The sequence below is a fragment of the Lepidochelys kempii genome, chromosome 3 (genome assembly GCF_965140285.1).
Source record: "Lepidochelys kempii isolate rLepKem1 chromosome 3, rLepKem1.hap1, whole genome shotgun sequence".
NCBI classification, from domain to species: Eukaryota; Metazoa; Chordata; order Testudines; family Cheloniidae; genus Lepidochelys; species Lepidochelys kempii.
In genome coordinates this window covers 160,571,477-160,595,475 of record NC_136382.1, presented here as the reverse complement: position 1 = coordinate 160,595,475, position 23,999 = coordinate 160,571,477, and the positions used below count along the sequence as shown (strand labels likewise).

The window sequence follows — 23,999 nt, the reverse complement described above, 5'->3', positions numbered from 1 at the left end:
CTTGCATTGATCTTTACCCAAGGAGGATAACATGTTACTGTTCTGTTTTCACCTTCTCTCTGAACTGAAATAACTCGTTATTTGTTTGAATAAGTTTTCTGGCCAGACAAACGTTCATCTGAGCAAAAACTTCTTCCTGACGAACAGAGCCAGAGAAAAATCAAACACCTTCATCAACCTCCGAGAGGTACTAAACCGATTCAAATTGCCTCCAGGAGAATATGTCATTGTGCCATCCACTTTTGAACCCAACAAGAATGGGGATTTCTGCCTCCGAGTCTTCTCTGAAAAGAATGCAGATTCACAGTACGTAGCTAATGCACCCTCTCTCTCCTCCTTATGGTAATCCAGAAATATTATCCTGATAAATCTGATGTCTCTGAGGGACTGGATGGCTCTGAGAATTGCTAATGGGATCCCCTTAGCTCATTGCTTTAAATGTAGAATGATCAAAAATTGCTACTATGGCCCATGTAAAAGGAGTTCATGGTTTTGTTCCATTTCCCCGTGGACAGGTATCTGCATTAAAGGAAAACCCCACAACCATTGGCATCCTTGTTGAGAGCCTCATCTGAGAGGCCAGTGATCAAAGGCACCATGGTGTCTGAATTACCCTCTGATCTCTAGTGGTGGTCTCTTCTGGTTAAGGACTGTTTGTCCTATATGCAGGGAAGTTTCCTGTTATTGTTAATCACATTTATTGCAGTAGTGTCCAGGGTCCAACCAAGATCAGTCCCACTATGCTAGGCAGTATAAAAACCACAAAGTAGTAGACAGCTTTGCCCCCCCAAATAGACAAATGAGACAATGTGTAGAGGAAAGGGATGTAGCAAACCAGCAGAGTGATCAATGTGACTGCGGCCAATGTCATGTTAGTTTCACAGCTTGCAAAGGCAGGTTAGTTAGGAGGGGATTAGCTCAGTGGAAAGACAGAGAAAGGGAGTGTGGTGAGGGGGACAGAGCTGGTGAGAAGAGGAAGGGAGATGAGTCAAAGGTGCAAGGGGCAGATGTAGAGTGACGCTGAGGTGAAGTTTGCATTGATTCCCCCTCTTATACTGGATGAAGGACTTCAGTTTCCAGGGCTGTCAGTGCAGCATCTTTAAACTCACTCAGAATCAGACATTGTCTTACTGAAACCAACAGGGCCCAGCTAATGCAAGACAAGCTCTGTCTTTCACTCATACTGCGTACTTAATAATCCAGGGTGAGCATCTAGGCCAGAGGTAGGCAAACTACGGCCCGGGGGCCGCATCTGGCCCTCCAGATGTTCTAATGCGGCCCTCGAGCTCCCATCGGGGAGTGGGGTCCGGGGCTTGCCCTGTTCCGCGTGGCTCCTGGAAGCAGCGGCATGTCCCCACTTTGGCTCCTAGGTGTAGGGAGCAGCCAGGGGGCTCTGCATGCTGCCCCCACCCTAAGCGCTGCCCCCGCAGCTCCCGTTGGCCAGGAAACATGACCAATGGGAGCTGCAGGGGCGGCATGCAGAGCTGCCGTCCACACCTCACCGCGTAGGAGCCAGAGAGTGGAACATGCCACTGCTTCTGGGAGCTCCTTGAGGTAAGCACTGCCTGGAGCCTGCACCCCTGACTCCCTCTCGCACCCCAACCCCCTGCCCCAGCCCTGATTCCCCTCCCACCCTCTGAACCCCTTGGTCCCAGCCCAGAGTACCCGCCTGCACTCCGAACCCCTCATCCCCAGTACCATACCCCCAGCCGGAGCCCTCCCCCTCTCCCAAATTTTGTGAGCATTCATGGCCCGCCATACGATTTCCATACCCAGATGTGGTCCTCAGGCCAAAAATTTTGCCCACCCCTGATCTAGGACCACAGAGCATCAGCCTGAATTCCAATTTCCTCTTTAATATGGGATTGAATCCAACCCATCATCAACTTCTTCATTGCTTCTGAGCACCAGTGAGGAGAGTTCTAATTAAACGCTGCAGAAGGTGAGGGGCAGATTTCATATCAATCCTGGCAGCGTAGGTGCTGATTATTGAGCAGGAACCAATTGAGTCTTAAGTGTTAAAGAAAGCACTCAAGAATAGCAGGCTGGGCTCTCTGACTCACGGAAATGTTAAATCTCACAATGAGGATGTACATTTCCTATTGCCTCTAAAGCCCAATTGCAAGACTAGTGCCCACAAACAGACACAATTAGACATAAGAGGTGAGCTCACACCTTTGAAATCTTGCTGGGAAAAGGCCCAGGGAACTAGCCCAGCTGAACGTCTTCCTTGATTAAAAATATGAAACTTCAAACACGACTGATTCGAAACGGCACCATTTGGGAAGTACGTGGAATAATCATGATTCTAAAGAGAAGAGAAGAATTTCAAAACTGTCACCATGTGAGGAAGGGATGGCTCAGGGGACTGGAAACGTGTTAGGAAGCTTTTCATCTCTAGGCTTTTCAAACCCTGTATACAAACACAAAAGGCCACTTACTCTAGGCCTGCACGTTACACGGCCCCCTGTGAAAGCTGGGTCTCCTGCCACATTGTTTATTTTCAGCCTTCAAGTAGCTATTCAGTTTTAGTTCTACCCTCAACCATAACTCACCAACACTCCTTCCCCAGGTGATAGATCCACACAAGTAGCGGCAGATGAGCTGAATAGCTCCTCCTTTGGTTTGCTGCATCTTGTGTACTAACAGAATGGGATGGTCTAATCTCAATGGAGGAGTAGGAGCCAGGGACTCCTGGGTTCTAATTCCAGCTCTGACTCAGATTACTTCTGAAGCCTTGGATAAATTACTGAAACTCTCTGTGCCTATTTCCTTCTCTCTGAAATAGAGAAGTTAATAGATATGGGTTTGATGCAGGCATTAGTGGGTGAAAAAAAAAATCTATGTAGGAGCTCAGACTAGATGAGCATCCTGGTTCATTCTGGCCTTAAAATGAATCTTCTGTGAATCTGTAATACTGCCTCATAGGAGCGTTGCATGGTTTGTAAAAGTAAAGTGCTTTGAGGGTGAAATGAACTAAAAATTATGCTGTCATAACTGGAATAATGTTAATGGCACTGGTTTGCTTGAAAGTCAGTTTCTGTGGGCAGTCATCCACAAAAATCAATATTTGGGCCTCTGCCTCAAACATTGATTATTATTAACTTGATTTTCAATTAATATTTAAATGGATTTTTCTAGAATTTTCTAAAGCTATATTATAGGAGTTAAAAGAACTAGTATTGAAGTAAAACTTCTGCTTAAGCTGCTTTATTTTTTATTAGTTTATTTTAACATCAATCCTTTTATCTTTCTAGGATTGTAGATGATGCAATTGAGGCCAATATTGAAGAGGTAAATCTTCTCCCCTCCCTCCCCCTTAATATTGCTAATTGAAGCGATCCTATCACAGACAGAAAGGTGATAGTTAAGGATACGATTCGGTCACAGAAGTCATGGATTCCGTGACTTGCTGGGACCTCCGGGACTTCTTCTGGGGCAGGGATGGAGCAGCAGTGCCTGGGGTTAGGTCAGCGCCCTTGGGGCAGGAGCAGCAGCCGGGCGAGAGAAGCTGCCAGCCATCAGCCCTGGTGCTGCTGCGGCAGGAGCAGCAGCCCCCAGGCCCACCAGAGCAGCAGCCAGGGTTGGATTAGCCCCTGCAAGCCCCTGGCAGCACTGTTTGTCCTCTGCCACCCTCCCCCGGCTGGGTATTTTTAGTAAAAGTCAGGGACAGGTCGTGGGCTTCTGCGAAATTTTGTTTATTGCCTGCAATTCGTCCCTGACTTTTACTAAAAATGCCTTTGACAGAATCTTAGCCTTATTGATAGATCATGCCTTTTTTCCATTTATCTGACTCCCCTCTTTCTCGAGCAGCACAAAACATTCACAGTATTGTAGTCTTTTTCTATTAGTCCATAATCCGTCAAGAACTTCTATTTCATCCTGAACCCAGATTCTTGGATGTACACACATAGCTCCCAGTGAAGTCAATGAAAACATCTGAAGCAGCTTTGAAAACAGATTTCAGCCCTTACCTGCAGCAACAAAACTCAGCCTGTTCAGATACCAGATCAGACATTGTTCATTGAAATGATTCAAGCCTCGGCAAACAGGCTTCAGTTTTCAAATGTAGACATTAAATCCACATTTGAGTAGAGGGACCCAATCCAGCAATACATAGTCATGTGAATAGTCCCACTGACATTATGAGATGGCTTGTGTAAGGGATGCAGGATAATATGTATAGTTTTGTAAGCAAGAGCATGTCCTAGTAGTTAAAGCAGCAGATTACTTAATTAGCATGTATGTAAATCTTTGCAGGAGTGGGATCTGAATGTTTTACATATGTTTTTTTAAACAGACACTCTGGGGTTCAGTTTAGTCCAATATCTGGTTTTGTTTAAAAAAAAAAAAGACAGACTCAATGGTAAAAGTTAGATTTAAAAAATTCTTTCCTTTGCAATAATCTGCAGTGTTGCTTGTACCATAGCTAAGGAAATGCATTCGTTTAAATGTGATTGCTAATGAAACAGCATCTCCGACACAATGTCCCTTCTTATAACAGGTTGATTTTTACCATTTGAACCCTTTTCTAGAATGACATCAGTGAAGATGACATTGAACCCAGTTTCAAAAAACTTTTTGCGCAGTTGGCTGGAGCGGTGGGTATTTCTCTTACATATTCTTATCCATTATTATCAGTGTACATGGTTCTCCACAAATCTTCTGCGTCTTCTACCCCAAGGAGCAGTTTAACTCAGATGTGCTGGCCAGATTTGCAAAACATACATACACAATTGTGCATGCCAAAATGTCCACAGTTGTGTGCCTAATTGCCACAGGCAATTGGTCTGTGTAATGGGGTTTACTCACCACTCCGGTGCCTCCTTGTGGCTGAAACGGAAATTAGCTCTGGTAGCCAGTGCACCCTCCTCTGGTGGTTCCTCACTGCCATCACTTTTGTTCCCAGACCCACACCACTCCCAGGACTGAGGCGTCCTCTTCATAAACACTGCCCTCTGGCTGTGCCACCCTCTGTGTTTCCCCCTTCTGGGGGACAATATCACAGTCCCTGAATCCAGCCACTTCCTCAGTGGCAAGTGGGGGTGGGGGGGACTCAGGCCCACTCACTACTCTGGGTCCCAGCCCAGGGACCCTGTGGATGGCTGCCACTTGCTGCATCTCCTCAGTTCATTTCCTTGGGCCACTGTCCTACAGCCTCCAGCACCTTCTTCCCCTTACCTCAGCACTTCAGCCTGCCAGTCTTAGCAGCTAGCCAGCTCTCTCTAGCTTCCCGGGTCCCTGCTGGCAGCACTGCTCTGTCCAGGGTGCTGGCACCCCTTCCTCCTGCCAAGAGTCTGAGCTTCCCTCATCAAGCTCCAGGTAGATACTGCCACTGCTCTGCAGCTCCTCTTATATAGGCCTGCCCAGCCCTGATTGGCTGCTTTCTCCACAGCCTCCCTAGGGCTCCATTAACCCCTTACAGGCCAGTGTGGGGTGGATGTCCCATCACAGTCTCATATAGCCCCCAGCTAAAGAACTTACCTCTTTGGGTCAAGCTCTTTAGATTCATGCCTTTAGCTCTGGAAGTTCCTGGTTCAGCTCATCCAGCAATCACAGCAATTAAGCATGCAAAACATGCACATGCACTTTTATGCACCCTGCTGAGCACATGCCCTTCTGAAAATCTGGCTTATGGAGTAACCAAGTATGACAAGGTACAGGGGCAATATCTGGTCCCCAGAGAAAAAGGCTTAGCTGAGCGTTCCCCTTGCATGGGTGCTCAGAGGAAAGAGCTTCCTGGCTATACACCCAGGGCTCCTATGAGTGGAGCAAACCCCAGGCAGGGAGAGTTACTATTACTCTTTTTATGTGACATTATCTTGTTTTAGACTTACTCTGGTTAAGCCCTCTGCTGATTGCACCTGCGGTTGTTTCTGCTGAGTCAGGCCCCTAGCTCAGTGGTTTTCTACCTGGGGTACGCATACCCCTGAGGGTGCACAGAGGTCTTCCAGGCAGTACATCAACTTATCTAGAGATTTGCCTAGTTTTGCAACAGGCTATATAAAAAGCACTAGCGAAGTCAGTACAGACCAAAATTTCATATGGACAATGGCTTGCTTATATTGCTCTATATACTATACACTAAAATGTAAGTACATTTATATTCCAATTGATTTATTTTATAATTGTATGGTCAAAATGAGACAGTAAGCCATTTTTCAGTACTAGTGTGCTGTGACACTTTTGTATTTTTGATGACTGATTTTGTAATCAAGGAGTTTTTAAGTGAGGTGAAACATAGGGGTCCACAAGATGAATCAGACTCCTGAAAGAGGTACAGTGCTTTGAAAAGGTTGAGAGCCACTGCCTTAGAGAAGCAATGGAATCCAGACCTGGCCAGTGAGATCAGCATAGGAAGGTTTCACAGAAGGACTTCAAATCCTTCCATAAAACCCACTCCAAGACAGAGTGTGCTTGGAGCACGAGAGGTGATGGGAAATTTCAGGGGTAAAAGCTAGACCTGGCAAACTCATCAGAAGGAGTCCTGAGCATGCCCGGTAACTGCTGTTAGCATATGAGGTGATAGCCAGATTTAAACTGTCTGCATTTTCTAAGCATTGCAGAGCTTTTGATTTCATTTGTGCAAATTTTATTCAGTCTGGGTAAATGCAATAGATCTTCTAGCTAACCCTCTCACGCCCTTCCCTGTTACATAGATTCCACATCTGGCTTGGCTTACTATGACTATTTTGTTACAACTGTTTTGTTACATTTCCACAGGATGCAGAGATCTCTGCTTTTGAATTATGTAATATCCTGAGAAAAATCATGGCTAAACGTAAGTGTTTTCCTCTCCTCTGAGAATACATTGTCTGTGATGGCCAGTAGTAGGTTAGAAACAGAGCACCCACAACTTCCAGAGAAGTCAAATGTGCAGACATCGATCCCAGTCCTGTGCTTCACAGAGATCTCAAACTAGCTGTGCCCCTAATTCCTGCACTCCAGAGCTGCAGGAGAAACTCTTGGCAGTCTGAGCTCAGGACTGCTCAACACCACACCGGCATGAATGAGGAACACTCCTTGTGTGTGTATAGGTGTTACTGGGTCTGGCTAGTCAGATAGAAGCTGGTTAGCTCAAGGGATTGGTAATGGACAAGAGTGTCACTATCCTCTAGTGGTTTGAATCCAACCTAGATTGATATTGATGTGAAATAATCAGATTATGTGATCACATTACTCAAACCAATGAGCAGACATGCTGCTGGATTCTGAATAAGATGCAAGCAACACCAAGAAGCACTGCAGAAGCCTTACTATGAGTGAATTACAATGATCAGGGCTGGTGTCAGGTGTCAAAGGCATAAACTGCTCTTGCAAGTTCCTTGTGAAATAATTATGGTCACGGCCTGCACAATTGAAAAAAAAATCCACCTTTCCCTGTACCTGAATCAGTCACAAACTGGCACGTGGTGCCAACTGGATTCCGGTGATTACAACAGAGGTGGACTGTGAAGACCATGTTGCTGTCCTTAAAGGGCACTGGTTCAAATGAGAAGAAGTTGTTGGCCATCAGATTTACTTAAAGAAAAGTGAATCTGTTGCTTTCAAGATGAACCAGCATCTGAGAGAACTTTGTTTGGGGAAAGGTAAGAGTAGGGGACTAATGTGAAACACTGAATGAATGGGAATGTTAGGACGCGTACAGCTCCTCTTTCTGGTTTAGAAGGGGGAGTAACTTACACAGACAGCTGCCTATTTTAAGCCTCCAAGGTTAGTGACAGCACAGGCAACTGGCTAGGGCTTCTCTCAGTGATAATGGAGGGGTGTTTCTAATCTTGTTTTTCTTGCACAAAGGGACTCAGGACTTGTTACTGGTTTAGTCTCCCCTTGGACACTGATAAGTTCACAGAGATAAAAGCCCCACTGATTTTTACAGACATCAGCCAAATAGACAGGGAGGTCCATGCTGTGCTTTATCCCCCTAGATGCACCAGCGTGGTATAGATTGTCTTTCCTGTATAACTGAGCTCAGTCTCCTTCCCCTTTCCTTCAGTCCCCACAGGAGCACTTATGTTTACTGACAGGACCAGAGACACTTGATCTCTGCAGCTCACATACAAACCATTTATGCGTGGAGGTTCTGCTTCGAAAATTTCCCAGCAGCTTTTACGCTTAGGACTCATGGTCAATTGCCTCAAAGTGCTGAGGATGCTGATCATGGGCACTTTGCCCATCCCCTTCATTCCAGTCATGTGACCCGCCACTGTGCAAAATGAGAACTTTCCTGCAACCCTTTGCAGAGGGTCCTCATCCCGGTAGACAGACCCTCACAGACCCTGTCCTGCTTGTAGACAGCCTGCTGTTTAGCATGAAGCCACTCTGTATTCCATGCCAGTAAGTCTTGTCCCCCTACATCCCAGCATCTACTGTAGGCACATGCTGTGTCCTTTGTTGAGGGAGAGCAGGATCCAGCAGCCGAGAAAGCAGGTTTCACTAAGAGGGCCTGCAAGGGGAGACGAGGTTTCCATCAAGCAGGTAGGAGATGATAGGATTCTCTGGAGGCAGGAGTCCTGCCCCAGGCTCTCCTCCCAGCACCCTCAGACTCTCCCTACACGTTTCACACCAGTCACATAAAAATTAACCAGTCCCCTGGCAATGTCCAGCTGAGAACTATCCAGTTTCCTAAGGATTAAAATTACATTTGTTAGGAGCTGGAAGCAGTTCCTAGACTAGTGGGTAGCACCACCTGCATCTTACTATAGGGAGTGGTTGTGAGCGTATGTATGATTTTTCCCTCTAGGCGCTGCTCCACAGAAAAAATAAGGGTCTTGCTAACAGGAGCTAAAGGAATTTCACTTTCGTCCGATCAGGAGAGCCTTGTATTTTTGGAGCTGAAGGCCCAGGGTTCTGTTAATGGCTGCGTGCATACGTGTGCATGCAGGTGGTAGTAATGTTACCTCCCTCCAATGGACCTACCAAAAAGCATAGAACAACGCTAGCCTGGAATCAAACTAGAGACGGCTCATTGCCCCATCCAAGCCCAAAGGAAAGGTTCAGGTACAGACACTGAATTACTGGCTATTGAACAGCGGAAGTAGTAGAAAAGGCACTATAGCCCTGAGCTTTCTAGGCGTGAGTTGTTGGTCTACACAACATTAAAAACACCCAGACACAGTTGGGTTCCGAAGCACTCTTCACTATCTCTGTAGACAAACCTACAAAGTCTAGCTCCATATCTGCACAGCTGTACTTGTTAGGGGCTGATGGCTTCTGCAGTTGAAGACAGGGAGGCCCACTAGGAGGTTTCCCAAACTATTTAAAGGGTTACTATCCAATTCCCATACACTTCCACATATAACTAACCTGCCTTCTGTCCTCTTTCCTTTCAGGCCAAGATATTAAATCAGATGGCTTCAGTATTGAGACGTGTAAAATCATGGTTGATCTGTTAGATGTATCCTTTGATTGTATTAGCTAGACTGTGTTCCTCTATCAATGCTGAAATGGATCCAGTGGGGGAGTGGGGATGTCCCTATCAATCCATCCCTTCCTACCCACAACCCCTGCAGGAGGGAAGGCCAGATCTGCTTGTGACAGCCACTCTTTAAAGACTCTCTTGCATAGAGACTATACATATTAATAGTACTGCCAGTTAATGCTGAATCTACGGTATGTCTAGCAGTGGGAGCCTGTATTTTTAGAGCAAAAGGTCCTGTCTGAATTCCAGCCTTGATGCTACATGTGTGGTCTGGCTGGCAACAGCCTAGGAAAAGATTGATCCCAACATGGAATCGGTATCATGGGCTCATTTAGAGGACCGAAATCTGTATATTAGAAGTGATATCAGTACATTCAATCCATGTCAGATTTGGCCAGAACATAGTAAAATCACAAAGATTTCACGGTTAAAAATAAGGGAAACCAGCTAGAAGCACAGTCCCAGAACTTCTTTCCAGACAACACATAGTTTTTCTGAGCCCAATGCTCTAGGAAGAAATCTACCATGATAGCCATGCTCAGTTTCACTGGCAGGAGAGGGGAAGGGGTTTGTTTGATCTTTTAAACCATCGCAGGTTTGAGAATAACGTGGTTAGAAAAAGAAAATTACCGAACAAAATGAAGCTCTCCTGCAATTTGTTGTAAAATGTGGCAGAGCCCAGGATTCCACTGTTGTAGTTACAGTAAGAGACAGACAGTGATGTTGGGATTCTTTTGTTAGGGGTTTTCTGAAGACCTACAAATTCTGTCAACAGCAGCTCTTGATTTTGGTTATGTCTCTGTTTCAAATCCAGACATGGTATGACTCAGATTCCCATCAATAGGTGAACCACCACTGGGGAACAGAATGGCATCCTCTCGGTACACATACTGAATAGTTAAAGATGACCTGTGGAAGGCACTGAAAAGGCTTGGGGAAATATTCAGAGATTCAGATTTAATTCATCCAAACAGATGATTTAGAAACTTAAAACACAACTGAAGAAAGAGAGGAAGAGTCCCTAGATCCTGCAGGATGAGCCAGAGTAAGCCATGCATCACAAGATGATTTGCATCCTTCTCTAAATTTGACATCAGAAAAACAGTGTTGAGATTATATTAAAGCAAACCTAATGTAGAGGAGGGAAAACATTTCTTTCCTGCCATCCAAAGAGGTTGCCTTAACTCTTCCTGCAGTCGGATGGAAGCGGTAAACTGGGACTGAAGGAGTTCTACATACTCTGGACAAAGATACAGAAATATCAAGTAAGATATGATTTCTGTAGAAGGGAACATGCAGTATACTACTTGTGTCAATGTAGTCTGGTCTGTTCAATGGCTGTTGGAGCACTGTGGGTGTAAATCTATATGTATATTGTGAGTACAGTATATCTATCTATATGGGCAATTCTGAGCACATATTGTTAAACGGAAAGATTGAGTTCTTCAGTAAAAACCTGCTCCCCGGCCCAGTTCTGTGAGGCACTGAACTTCCTCCACTCCCACTAAGTGAGTGGGAGCTGGGGACACTCAGTGCCTGACAAGAGGGACACAGCATCTTGCAGGATGGGGCTCAGTGGGACTAGCATGGCCTTGAGCATCACAAGGCCATGGCACACACAGACCACAAATGCAGAACGTAAAGGCAGGACGGTTTCAGTCCTATCCTTTCCTCACTGGGAATTCCTGCTCTTACTTGCACATCAGCTTCACCAGCCACTCAAATTTTAAAAAGTTATTTTTATAAAAATAATAGGCCTCCAGAATGGCCACGGAAAGCAACAGTAGATAAAAGAAACAAAGTATTAGACTTCTGTTATCAGATAACTCCACATTTTACAGCTGGGGACCACACTGATGGCAACCCCAAACACAGGGAGCTGGGACCCTCCGGCTGGTTCACTCTCTGTGACCAGTTTAAAACAGGGGGGCGGAGCCTCAGCTGGTTTAAGACAATTTACACAAGCTAAGGATCTGCCCCCTGGGATTTTAAGTTTTAAAGCCCTAGAGACAAGTCAGCTGCTCTTTAGAATTCTAGGGTGAAGAGCAGAAGGTGGAGCCACCTCAGCTCCTGTGACTGCTCCTCACGTTAGCTCCACGTCCCTCCCACCTCCTTAGCCTTTTCACTTACAGGTCTGATAGCTTTGACACAGGACCAAGTGCTAGACAGTGCCTGCTTTGTCAGTGGCTCTGCAGTCCCACATTGTACTTACCCTGCGATCACTGCACTTTCAGGTGACTTCCTTGAGTCTCCTCCCTACTGGATGCTGCACTGAAAGGATTAGCTATGGCTCCATCTTGGCCAGGTCTACACGACAGCCCTATAGCGGTATCACTATGTCACTCAGGGGTATGAAAAATCCACACCCTGAGTGATGTAGTTATACTGACCTTAGCCCCCCACTTAGACAGTGCTAGGTCGATGGGAGAGCTTCTCCTGATGACATAGCTACTGCCCCCTGGGGAGATGGAGTATCTGCGCCGATGGGAGAAGCTCTCCCGTAGCAGCATCTTCACTAAAGCACCTTCCGCAGTGCAGTTGGTGAAGTTCTGTATGTGAAGACAAGCCCTAGGAGCAGTTGTATGACTGACACTAATTAAATCAATCCAAAATCCATGTTAGGTTCCATTTCTCAGGAAAGCAGAGACTCTGCTTTCCACAGGCATTTATCCGACTTCTGGCTGAAGTCAAAATAACCAGCTCTTAATTATTGATGATCTCCAACACTGGATTTTGTGTTCTACAGAAAATCTATAGGGAAATAGATGTCGATCGCTCTGGTACCATGAACTCCTATGAGATGCGGAGAGCATTAGAAGAAGCAGGTACTTCCATTCCTCTATAGCTGTATTACCCAACATTTATCTGCCTGTATGCAGTATAGGGTTATGCCACTTCAAGTCCCTTATCTAGACCAATAATCAAAGTCAATAGGTGCTGGTGTAAATACAGTGTAACCATTTCAGTGATCTTTATCAGTGACACTGGCTTATTGTGTACACTCATCTTTCTCTCTGGTGGTTGGCCATGATATCTGGCTATACTCAGCAATTGAGGCACATTAAAAGTGGCCCAGATGAGTGGCTTCCTGTTTGGGGCTACTCACTTAGGACCTGGCACAGTAGGATGATGAGAAGGCCCTTAACAACCAGGATCCACAGGCTGACTTCCTTCAGTGATAGAGTTGGCCAGGTTGCCCATGAAGAGGAGGCAATCAATGCAAGCACCTCCTCTGATGAATCACCATTAAATAATAATACTAAGCTCTTCTATAGCACTTTTCATCAGTAGATCTCAAAATGCTTTAGTACAGATGTCAATATCATTATCCCCATTTTACAGAGGGGGAAACAGAGGCATAGAAAGGGAAAGTGACTTGCCCAAGGTCACCCGGCAGGTCAGTGGCAGAGCTGGGAATAGAGGACAGGTCTCCTGAGACCCAGTCCAGTGCGCTGTACACTGGATTCTTATGTCCATTGCACAATGCCTACAAGGGGAATAAAATACACAAGCCCAGAATGAACTGGCTCCCAGACAAAGCTCCTCATAAAAGCATAACATCCACTGAAGATCTCCATACCACAGCTGGGTGCTGGAAACCAGCATCAGCACAGCAAAATTACACTGTAAACCAGCTTCAATAGAGTGAAAGTACATATTCAGCTATGGATGGGCTAGTCTCAAGAGTCAGAGTTTGAATGCTTATCTAAACTGCTGGAGAGGTTCACAAGGCTGCAAAGCCATGGGTTCTACCAACAACCCCTAATCATCCCCACCTGCTGTTGTGTTTGTGTGGGTAAGATCAGATATCACTGTTTGGCTTCCTTGGTGGAAAGACTGCTTTCCCTTTGGGGGTCTTGGGACCAGTAGGCAGCAGTTCTGTGCCCCTCAAATTCTGAATGGTCTTTGGGTAAGACACAGCCCACACTTACTACAGTACAGAGCTGCTCCTTACCATCAACCATTTTTCTCTGACTGGTCCACAGAAGACAGCCACTCCCTCTAAGACAGTGAATCAAATTAAGTTCTGCTAGTCCTCCTGAGTACATGGAGTCGGCTCAGCCAATCAGCACTAATACCAAACAACTTAGAAATGCCCACAGAAAAACAAAGGAACCCATCATAACCAACCAGCTCGATAGTTAAAAAAGCAATTTGAAAACTAGACACACAGATGTCACCAAGTAGCCAATATAGATATGAAAATTTTCCAACATTGCTCCCAGTTTGCAAAGACTTTGTGATCTTAAAACAACTTTTTTTTTTTATACAAAAACATACACATTGCTCCTGCTATTTCACCAACACCTGATTGCATTATTAGGTGGCCAAATGTTTTCACCTTTTATTTTGCCCTGTAGGGTTCAAGCTGACTTGCCAGCTGCACCAAGTCATTGTGGCTCGTTTCGCAGATGAGCAGCTTATCATTGACTTTGATAATTTTGTCAGGTGCTTGATTCGGCTGGAAACTTTGTTCAGTAAGTATGTTCTTAATAAATCTTCACATTGTGAGCAGCCCCTCGCCTTGCTGCATTGTATGAGGTCCAGGCTTATTCTAACACAAGGCTCCTGGCTTTGCACCAGAATAAATTTGAGACAAGCCGAGATTCCAATCCTACATTCTGATCTGCGCAGAAAGACAGTTGTACTTTCCCCAGGGGTGCAAGGATCTGTCTGCATAGATCAGACTGCAGGATTGGGCTTAAAACATTTTGTTACAGGCTTTAGTTACACCCCACGGCCAAAAACTAGATTCATAAGGGGGATTTAGGCATTAAACTGTTTAACATCTAGCTGTCCTGCTGCCTAGTGGAATTCACAACCCTAAGTGAGTTGTCCAGGCTTCCCATACAATGCGGGGGGAGAATTAGGTGCCTAAAAACGGGATTTACAGAAGCCAGCATGCTGAGTGGGATCTGTCAGTCTCACCTGTTGAAATTGTTCCACTTGTTTGAAATACTTTTAGTCATTCGGCCAGAGAGCATGAGAATGACTCTTTAGTCAGTGGTTGCAGCTGGTAGGGGGAAGACCAGGGTTTGAATACCAGCCATGAACCAGCCAGAGTGAAAATTTTATCCCTGGTCTCCACCTCTTGGATGAATGCTTTAACCACTGAGCTTTTGGATGCGGGGAGGCACCACCTCCACTGTATTTTGTGCGGGACTCAATCCAGTAGGAGTGCTCTTAGGTGCCAGTGGGAGGATGCCTACTGAATCAGGCCCTGCAGGCGAGACAGGCGTGAGAATACCTAGCTTGAGAATTCTTGTGGGACTTAAGCCTGAGTGAGGCATCCAGCTGCACAGTGGTGTCAGGATTTACCTGGTTTTGCACAGGCTCACCAGCAGCAATTTAGGCGCCATAGGAACTTACCACTTAGACAGCATGGGACTTTAGGAGCCTCCAGGGTTAAGCGGCAGCTGAGTTCTGGTTTTCTGAATGCCAGTGGTGGTTAAACGTTGGCGTTATGTGGCCTAAAGTGGCAGCTGGGCACCTACATCCCCCTTGTGAATGGCACCTCCAGTGCTAACGTGACAAAAATAGAAAGCACTTCAGTTTGCAACAGCTTTAAAAGAATACTTATTTTCACAGACAACTCTCCTTACCAGTGTTCTAACCGTATGATGGACCATTAAAATAATTTTTCAAACAATTTAACATTACAGTCTTTATGTTGCTTGTTTATTTTTTTCATTTCACTCAGCTTGAACTAAGCAGCCGCTAGTTTTCATGCACTAGGACAAAGCTGCACTGTTTTTGCTGTAAATAGTGGACTATTTAAAAAAAAAAAAAGGAAGCAGCTTTCATGAGATTTCTCTCGGTTTGGTTTTCTAAAAGGTTGTTTTCAAACCCTAAATTTGTCCCTTTGTCTCAGATTTAAACATTCATAGTCGAGACATAGTCGAGATTCAGCTTCCGGTTCCCACGGCTTTCTTCATACACACATCTTATTTCTCTCTTCTCTGTGACAGAAATATTTAAGAAACTGGATGTTGAGAAAAGTGGAACAGTGGAGATGAACCTTATCACTGTAAGTTAATAAGCCTGCTTGGGATCAACAGCACAGATCTGTGGCTTGCTGAGATGGTTTAGGAGAAAAATGCTCGTTCGGTTCTAAAAGCTGTTTCCCCTGGTAGTACAGGATCTATACATTTGGGATGACAGGTTTCAGAGTAACAGCCGTGTTAGTCTGTATTCGCAAAAGAAAAGGAGTACTTGTGGCACCTTAGAGACTAACCAATTTATTTGAGCATGAGCTTTCGTGAGCTACAGCTCACTTCATCGGATGGTTGATGCACTCTCTAGTGTGCCAGTTTCACACCGAGTTGGGAATCTAAGCACAAGAAAGATTTTGGTATCTTCTGTGTCGAGAGTTCTTTGTGCATGTGATTAAAGAAGGTAAATCTCTCTCTAATCCATTCATATCACTCTCTACTTGCTCACATTGGCCTCTTCCAGTCAGGGATGCTGGAACAATTTGTACAGTGCAGAGAGCCATTGAACCAAACTGTAAACCCTGTATATAGTGGAAACCACTTCAAGCCAGGGCATGAGGCAACACCCCCAGTTCCAGCACCTATACTTAGTTAATAACCTTCTATTTCACTGGGATGAATTTCAATTGCAGCCTGCCTAGTTTACTCCTGGGGCAACTCTGTGCCAAAAATATTCAACAAACAATTAAAAATTATGTGCACAATATTTTACAAATCTGCAAAATTTCTGCATATTTTATTTGTCAAAATAACAATATAGTCACACCAGTTTCAATTATTTTTGGTCATTTATTTCAAAATACCTGTGGGCAAGTATGTCTGTAACAATACAGACAACAAAAAAGATTAAAAATATGTTTTTTGACAAATAGATTCCTTACTAGGTATATTAATACAGAACTCTGAATACTAATGCATTTGAACTACAATACAGAACCTTATTTCCCTCAGCCCTCAGAAGCAGTGCAAAGGCTTGGGGGAGTCAGGGGTAACGGAGGAGCTGAGGGAGAGGGAAGTAAATTGCTGGGAAGGAACCTGGCTATGAACTTGGAGGGTTGTTGGGTATGGGTGGGAAAAGTATGGAACAGGTTTTTTTTTTTTGTTTTTTTTTGGTGGGGGGGATTGTTATGGAGCTTCCCCCATGCAGACTCTGGCTGACCTCCTAGCCTCTCCCAGTCAGGCACATCTTCCCATCCCATGTGTTCCTGCACCCCCTGTCCTTAGTGTCCTTCCATCCCACTCAGATACCCATTCCCCCCATGCCCATGTGGCTCTGTACTCCTGTACCCCCTCCCTCTGTCTCTATGTAGCTCTGCACCCCCTCCCAATCACCATGTGGCCCTGCGCCTCCACTCCCATTCAGCCTCTGCCCCAGTTTGTCCTCCCACCACTAGCCCTTATGAGCCCATCTGACAACCCCCTGCCCCCATCAGCCCCAGTCTCCTGGCCTGGCCGGTGCTGCAAAGAAGGCAGGCTTTTTCTCTTCCCTAGATGGCTGGGAGCTGCTGCTTTGTTCTAGCGCCACAACACCTTCTGGTGGGCAAAAGGCAGAACTGCAGCAACATTTCAGCAAAAACTTTTTTCTGCACAAAAAAATTAAAAATATGCACAGATAATTAATTATGCATGTGTGCAGTAGTGCAGAATTCCCCAGGAGTACTAGTTCTCCTATTTCCTAGTTTTCCCATCAATAGTAGGTCATTGTGCATTCCATCTTCCCAAAGTCCTCTCATGCCTCCACCCCTATAATTGTATCCTCTACCACTTCTATTCTCCTTCAAAGGGGATTCAGCTAATGTAAACTAAGGCCACTTTACTTCTGAATGAGAGTGCACACATGGGTTTAATGTACTTCACAGCTTTAGTTAATTCATCTTAATGTCCCTGCAGAGACAAGTCCTCAGTGTATGAGATAAGCTCGTGTTGCTCCAAGTAATTTGAATGCTACTTGGAGTAACGTTGTTATCTTCTGGTGACAAAATCAGGTTACATTACTATAAGAGAATAGCTGAAGTTGGTTAATTTTAAAAGGTGTTTACAATTCAGACCTTAAAATGTGACAGGAACATTTCAGGCAGTTCACTGCACAAGGATGCAACTGATAACATTTGTTCTACATTTCATATGCATTTGTAACCTAAACAAAAAGTCTACAAATGTAAGGTGTTCAGGAAACATCCCACAATGTCTTCCATAGCAGTGGTTCTCAAAGCCGGTCCGCTGCTTGTTCAGGGAAAGCCCCTGGCAGTCCGGGCCAGTTTGTTTACCTACCGTGTCTGCAGGTTCGGCCAATTGCAGCTCCCACTAACCGTGGTGCGCCGCTCCAGGCCAATGAGAGCTATGAGAAGGGCGGCCAGCACGTCCCTTGGCCTGGGCAGCTTTTTGCAGCCCCTGTTGTCCTGGAGTGGCAAACCGCGGTCAGTGGGAGCCGCGATTGGCCTAACCTGTGGACACGGCAGGTAAACAAACAGGCCCGGCCTGCCAGGGGCTTTCCCTGAACAAGCAGTGTACCGACTTCGAGAACCACCATTCTAAAAGAATAGATTTTCCTTCTTTGCACTAAATATGTTCTTGTCCAGACTGCATCATCTCAAGAACTTGTTGATATACATCTTGCTAAACTTGCATTGTGCTTTATGTTTTACGGTAGATGAGGACAGCCCTTAATTCATGTTTTTCCTTCTCTCCACTAGTGGTTGTGTTTTACTAGCATTTGAAGCAATAACTGACCTCAGCTGAAGACATCTCATGGAATCAAGATAATGCAAAAATGTTCATACAACTTGCAATAACCGGACCCCACTGTATCCCAACATCAACCTGTTCCTTACATTTTTTAATGGAGATGTTTAAACTAGTGTGTAGGAGGGGATAGGTAGAATATTTTGAAGTACCTGAAAAACCAAAACTCCAACAATACAAAAGCTTGCAGTCTCATTATATATACACAGACTGGATATTTTTAACTACCTTTATAAGTTCAGGGTGAAAGCTCTACTTTTGTATATAATTCTTCAGTTCTATTTTTGACAATTTTGCTTAATTGATCTGTTTTACATTTAATCAGGAAGATATTTAAAGTGCAGTTAAATGTGACTTCTGAGGAACAGCAGTTTTCACTGTAAATTAGAAGGAAGTGAAGTTTGTAGTTTGTTGGCATTTTTAAGCTGCCTGGGAATGAATAGTGGCTATCTTATTTTTAAAAAAAAAAAAAAAAAGAGAGGTAAGTGGGAGGTCTGAATAGAGAAAGCAGTAGGGGCCCATTGCCCTTCAGTTTTTTACCTATTAGAAGAACTATTCCTTTTAAAATTAGAGCAATATTCCCTTTTAAATATGGCCAATATTGCCTTTTAAATAAGCAACACACTGAATAAACTTCCTATTGCAATCTTGCTACCCCTTAAATGCATTGGTAATCCTGTTTCATACATGAAAACCATAGCATTCTTTGGGTTAACCGTATTTTGAAGGATTGGATTAAGTAGTTTATGGCAGTTTGACCAGCAGGAAACCATACATGTAAGAGAGGACAAGATCTTATTAGTCTGATATTTGATCCCCATGCAAGAGGATTGCTACCAGTAAGATCTGTGTCATCAACCAAAGACTTCAAGGAGGAACAAATGCTGCCATGTATGGTAGGGAATATCACTGGTTATGAATTATAAAAATAATAAAACCCCTTAAACCTTACAAAATGAATGTAATGTAATGAATGTAACATTATTTGAATAAGTAGCTGGGAGAAGTGAAGGCAACAATAGAAATAAAGACAATTCAGGCCTGGTCCAGCTGGAAGGTGTTTCTTTATAATGGGGATCAGTTGGGTGCATAAAGCCCTGACTGTCAACAGAATAATTTTTTGGGGGGACAGCTGGGGACACAATCTTAGGTTCACTGCAACATGTTTCTATAGGCTGTGTATTTGTTGCATAATCACAGATTACATGTTCTTTTAAGTCTGCTGTAGAAAGCAATGCTGATAATTGAGATACAGGAAAGGCATCTATAAAGTACTACACTGCATACCGAAGGCATGAAATTACCAAGTATCCAATACATGTACATGGCCCCCTATTAAAAGCATAAGCATGAGATTATGAACATTAACAGACTTCAATTTCATGACCAAGTTGCATTTACTATCATCTAAACTTCTGAGGAATTGTGTGGTGGTAGAGCTTTTGCTTGTGCACAGTAAAAGTCTTTGCTCCACTGCTGAGCATGGCCTTCCTACTGCAAGGCCCCATGTGTTGGTAGGTCTTTTCAGCTGGGCAATGGCACTCCTATTTATCCAGCAAGGGTCTGACAGCAGCAACCCAGGCCCAGATGGGCAGCAGGTTTGATATTCTTGCCTACCAAGGATTCCAGCAGGGCCTCTGTTACTTGCATCTTTTGTTCAGCATGCAGCCATGCATCAGCTCACTGGTGTGAACAATTAAGCTCATTGCTCAAACTAGGTAAATGGTTACTATACATCATTGCTAAACTACGTTGGTCCTAGAGGTTACAAGCACTTTTGCCCACTGCCAATCCCCTGAGCTATCCAGTTCCACATGTTCATGTCAGTCTGACAACCCTTTTCACCAGATCTAATGAGAGATCACACATTCACAAAGCCATATACAGTACAATTCCCAAATCCTGAGCTGGAGTAGAAAGATCACACTGCAGAGTGTGGGTCAGAGAACTTTTTCAGTTTGTATTTGTAGATTGTAGTGATTGTCCAGGAAATTCATGGACTCAGACTCCTTTCCTACAAGGAAAGGTTATTGAACTTCAAGTTTTATTGACATGTCTAACAAAGCTATGAATAGTACAGTAATATCACCTATAAGATTATCCTAGTGGAAAAGGCTAGTTAGAAGTAATTCTTCTGCTATAAAACTTTCCATTTAAAAAATATATCTGTATAGAGTAATTAAATTTACTTAAGAAGATCTAGCAGTCACTTATAACCTTCATGTTATTCCTAGAACTAACAACAGATATGGCTGCATAGCAGGTTAGATGAAAGTTATAAGTCAAAGAATGTTTTCCACACTGATACTGTAATAGTTGATTACTGGCATATTCCAGGATGTTATAATGTATTGTGTTTATGTATCTGCATAGCAGGTTGAGATTTCTCAGTGACATGCTAATGCAGATGTCATGGATAGAGTTGGACATGAAATGCCAAAGAATTAAATCTTCAGAGGAGACACCATTTTAATCAGATCACAATTAACAAAAAATAAACACACATATTATAATAAAGTTTGTAAGTTTTAAAGGCTACAGAAAGTTTCTACGCTTAATTTTCAGTTACAAAAAAAGACAATAAATACAGGGGTTTTTTTTTGTACAAACAGATTCTAAAACTACATTACCTCTGATATAGCACAAAGTATTTTGAATACATGGAATTCCTAAGATGCTACAGCATTTTATAGTTATTGCTCAATGGACTGGTCAAAAGTTCTTCACTGTTAGACGCACTGTTTTATCTTCAAAACTTTAACTCAGCTACTTTAACAAATACTCTGCTTACAGAAATGTGCTTTTGGGTACTTTGTGGGTAGCTCAGATGACTAATTTCCTCCACTAGGAACAAAGCCAAAAACAGATTTGGAGAAAGCCAGTTGTGTGGAACATGAACTCCCTCACTGAGTAATTGAAAAGTTGATTGCATATGATGCTCGAAATTTAAAAAAAAAAAAGAAAGTGAATTCTGTTCCTGTATGTATGTGTCATTTGGAAAAGCAGAGTGGGCACTAGCTGAACATTAGGCTTGCTTAGGCCAGATGTAGCACAGCGTCATTTGCTTGTAAGCAGCATTTCAGCTTATGGAATGCCCTCCTCCATTTGTGAATCCATTGATCCTTCATTTGTTTTCAAGCACATTCTTCATTGCTTTCAAGTTACACTGTTATTAACATAAGTCTCATGAAATTGGAACTAACACAAAATGAATGATTTCTTTTATAGAAGTGATAAATCACCCATGATCAGAACTTCATGACTCAGGAGTCTGTGCAATTTCATGCCAAGCTTCTTTGCCTTGGTTTAATTCTTGGGTACAGCTGTGGGGGAGAAAAAGGAAGAAAAAAGATTTAAAAAGTGTTAAAAAAAAGAGTATAATGGGGCAGCAATTCTTAAATTTAAGAAAAATAAATGTAGACAAGAATTTCTATCATGAATACCACGAGCCACTGGTGTCTAATTATATACACATCATCTTCGGTGACAAAGGAGTACTTACATAAAATTCCCACAGAGGCAACTTTAAACAAAAAAAAAAGCAGCAATTGCAAAGATTTTTTTTTTAAAACTTTCTCCAGGCAAGCATAAAATATCATAGGGATGTATCAATTGTGACAACTCCGTAGCAGAGTAATAGGAATGTCAAAAGCAATACATTGAAAAGCAAGCAATTCTAAATTATCTAAGCCCTTAGGAACATTCAGCCCTATTCAGATAGGCTGTCGTGCAATAAGTGATCTCTACTGCACAGTGAGCTTTAGAAGGTATTTCTATTATATTTGATAAACAAAAGGAGAGATCAGGGTCTACAGTCTATTTGATTTCATTCATCTCGGTGCATATCGAACAGCTTTTGACTAGCAACAGGTAATCTGAAAAAAGAAGAAAACAAAAATCTACCCATATGTTATAGATAATCGCTACCAATTGTCTGGTTCTGTGAGGACAGTCAGTATGACATTTTCCCTGCTTTGATCACTGAATATTGGTCAACACCCCTTTAAATGACAGGCCCCAAAACAGGTTTAAGATCTTCCACAATCCAAACCAATCACATATCCATATGTATCAAACAGTGTCTCAGTGTTTGAATACAGCAAGTTCCTATCACAGTCAGTAAATTGCTTCTGAAGAGAAGAACTGTAGACAGCCACCAGAACTCAAATCCATTTGGTCATTTTTCACCATCAGCAGAGATATGAAATCAGATATTAAAAGCTACCAACAGATCAAGTCCATTAAAAATCTGACATTGCCCAAAGTGTTTCCGTTTTGCACAGACAGAGTCAACATCTGTATTATAATTAGGGTTTGAAGACTTGTAGCCACTATCTTGCCATTCACATAGGATTCAGCAGAGTTCTCACATAGCCTGGTAAGTTTCACTAACCAAGAATAATCTTCCAGACAGAAGGTATTGAAGCAGATGATCATTAATCCTAGACTCACCGAATGCACTTAACCTCAAAGGGGAAAGCAGCTGTGATATCATACAAATGAGAAAGAATGTGTCAAACTACTGAATCAATCTCTCCCGGCTAAACACCTAGACTTGAGTTTCAGGCAATGCCACGGATGTTTGCAGTGTCCAAGCACTTTTCTCAGAGGCTAACGAAGGATCATTTAGTTATGGGCTTGTCTACACTACCCACTGGATCGGTGGGCAGCAATCGATCCAGCAGGGATCGATTTATTGCGTCTAGTATAGACGCAATAATCGACTGCTGAGCACTCTCCTGTTGACTCCGGTACTCCACCAGATCAAGAAGCGCAAGCGGACTCGACAGGAGAGCGTCAGCTGTCAACTTACCGCCGTGAAGACACCACGGTAAGTAGATCTAAGCACGTCGACTTCAGCTACGCTATTCACGTAGCTTAAGTTGTGCATCTTAGATCGACCCCGCTCAGTAGTGTAGACAAGCCCTATGAATACTTAATCGACTGAAGACTGAATAGGCAGCTCCAAAACTTTAATGGCTAGCATGTTTAATTCTGGGTCTTCTAGTCCTTCCAGAGAAGAGGACAGGAATTCCACTGTGGTGAGGCTCAAAATACCTAAGAAGCTTCCAAAGGTTTATTGCTTTACAGGTTTTAAACTGTCACAGGAGAACAGAAGTTTCTCGTGTTCTCACACCTGTGCTCTTGCTCAGCCTTGGAGGGGAAACAATCCCTGCAGTATCGCCACAGGCACAGTCCTTCCACTGGAGGAGGAGAGACATTTAGTTTCTGTTCCTGACCTCTTCTCCAAATGCCCCCAGAAGCAGTGGAGTCTTTTGCAGAGCTGCTACTTCATGGAGTGCTCCCTCTCTGTCCCCACAGCTTGGCATGAACAGCATGCCCATCCAAAACTGATCAGGGATGTCTCTTAATCCTGATGCCCCTAGACCAGTGATACTCAGACCTCAGTGGTTCCCAGAGCCAAATTAGCAATCAACATTACCCAAAGGAGCCACAGTACTGTGAATTCATGGTTTCCTTTACTATTTTTATGTATTATATATCATTTTAATCACAGCAAAAATGGCCGACCAAGTATTTTCCAATTGGTTAATAACATAGTAAAAGCACCCTGATTGGTCAATAATTAAATCATTACAGTAATATCATCATGTGCTGCAAAGAGCCACTTGCGACTCCTGAGCCTCAGTCTGAGGGCTTGGCTACACTTACATTTTATCGCTCTCTAACAGACAGCTGTCGCGACACAGGAGCCAGCAAACAGAGCTGTAAACAGGGGAGTTTGTCTTGTGGTGTTTGAGATTTGTTTTTGCTGTGGGTGGTGGTGTTTGGGTGTGGTTTGTGTTTCCCAGATTAACAGGATTTAGGTGGGAGGCCATGAC

The 23,999-nt window shown here is 43.7% G+C and overlaps 2 protein-coding genes across 5 annotated transcripts in view; one reads left to right on the top strand and one right to left on the bottom strand.

Annotated features, from left to right (window-relative positions):
- Positions 1-19,203, top strand: part of CAPN2 (calpain 2) — a 55,486-nt gene extending 36,283 nt beyond the window's left edge. The window contains exons 12-21 of the mRNA XM_073338767.2: positions 95-306; positions 3,258-3,294; positions 4,536-4,601; positions 6,724-6,781; positions 9,333-9,397; positions 10,618-10,686; positions 12,168-12,246; positions 13,783-13,899; positions 15,391-15,449; positions 18,108-19,203. Coding sequence (XP_073194868.1) covers positions 95-306; positions 3,258-3,294; positions 4,536-4,601; positions 6,724-6,781; positions 9,333-9,397; positions 10,618-10,686; positions 12,168-12,246; positions 13,783-13,899; positions 15,391-15,449; positions 18,108-18,131 — 786 coding nt within the window. The 3' untranslated portion in view covers positions 18,132-19,203. The remainder of the gene's footprint in view (positions 1-94; positions 307-3,257; positions 3,295-4,535; positions 4,602-6,723; positions 6,782-9,332; positions 9,398-10,617; positions 10,687-12,167; positions 12,247-13,782; positions 13,900-15,390; positions 15,450-18,107) is intronic.
- Positions 19,204-20,607: 1,404 nt separating this feature from the next.
- The window catches only part of TP53BP2 (tumor protein p53 binding protein 2), a 72,973-nt gene continuing 69,581 nt past the window's right edge, over positions 20,608-23,999 (bottom strand). For all 4 annotated transcript variants that reach the window (XM_073338762.2, XM_073338763.2, XM_073338765.2 and 1 more), the window contains one exon: positions 20,608-21,479. In XM_073338762.2, the coding sequence (XP_073194863.2) occupies positions 21,438-21,479 (42 nt within the window). In that variant the 3' untranslated portion in view covers positions 20,608-21,437. The remainder of the gene's footprint in view (positions 21,480-23,999) is intronic.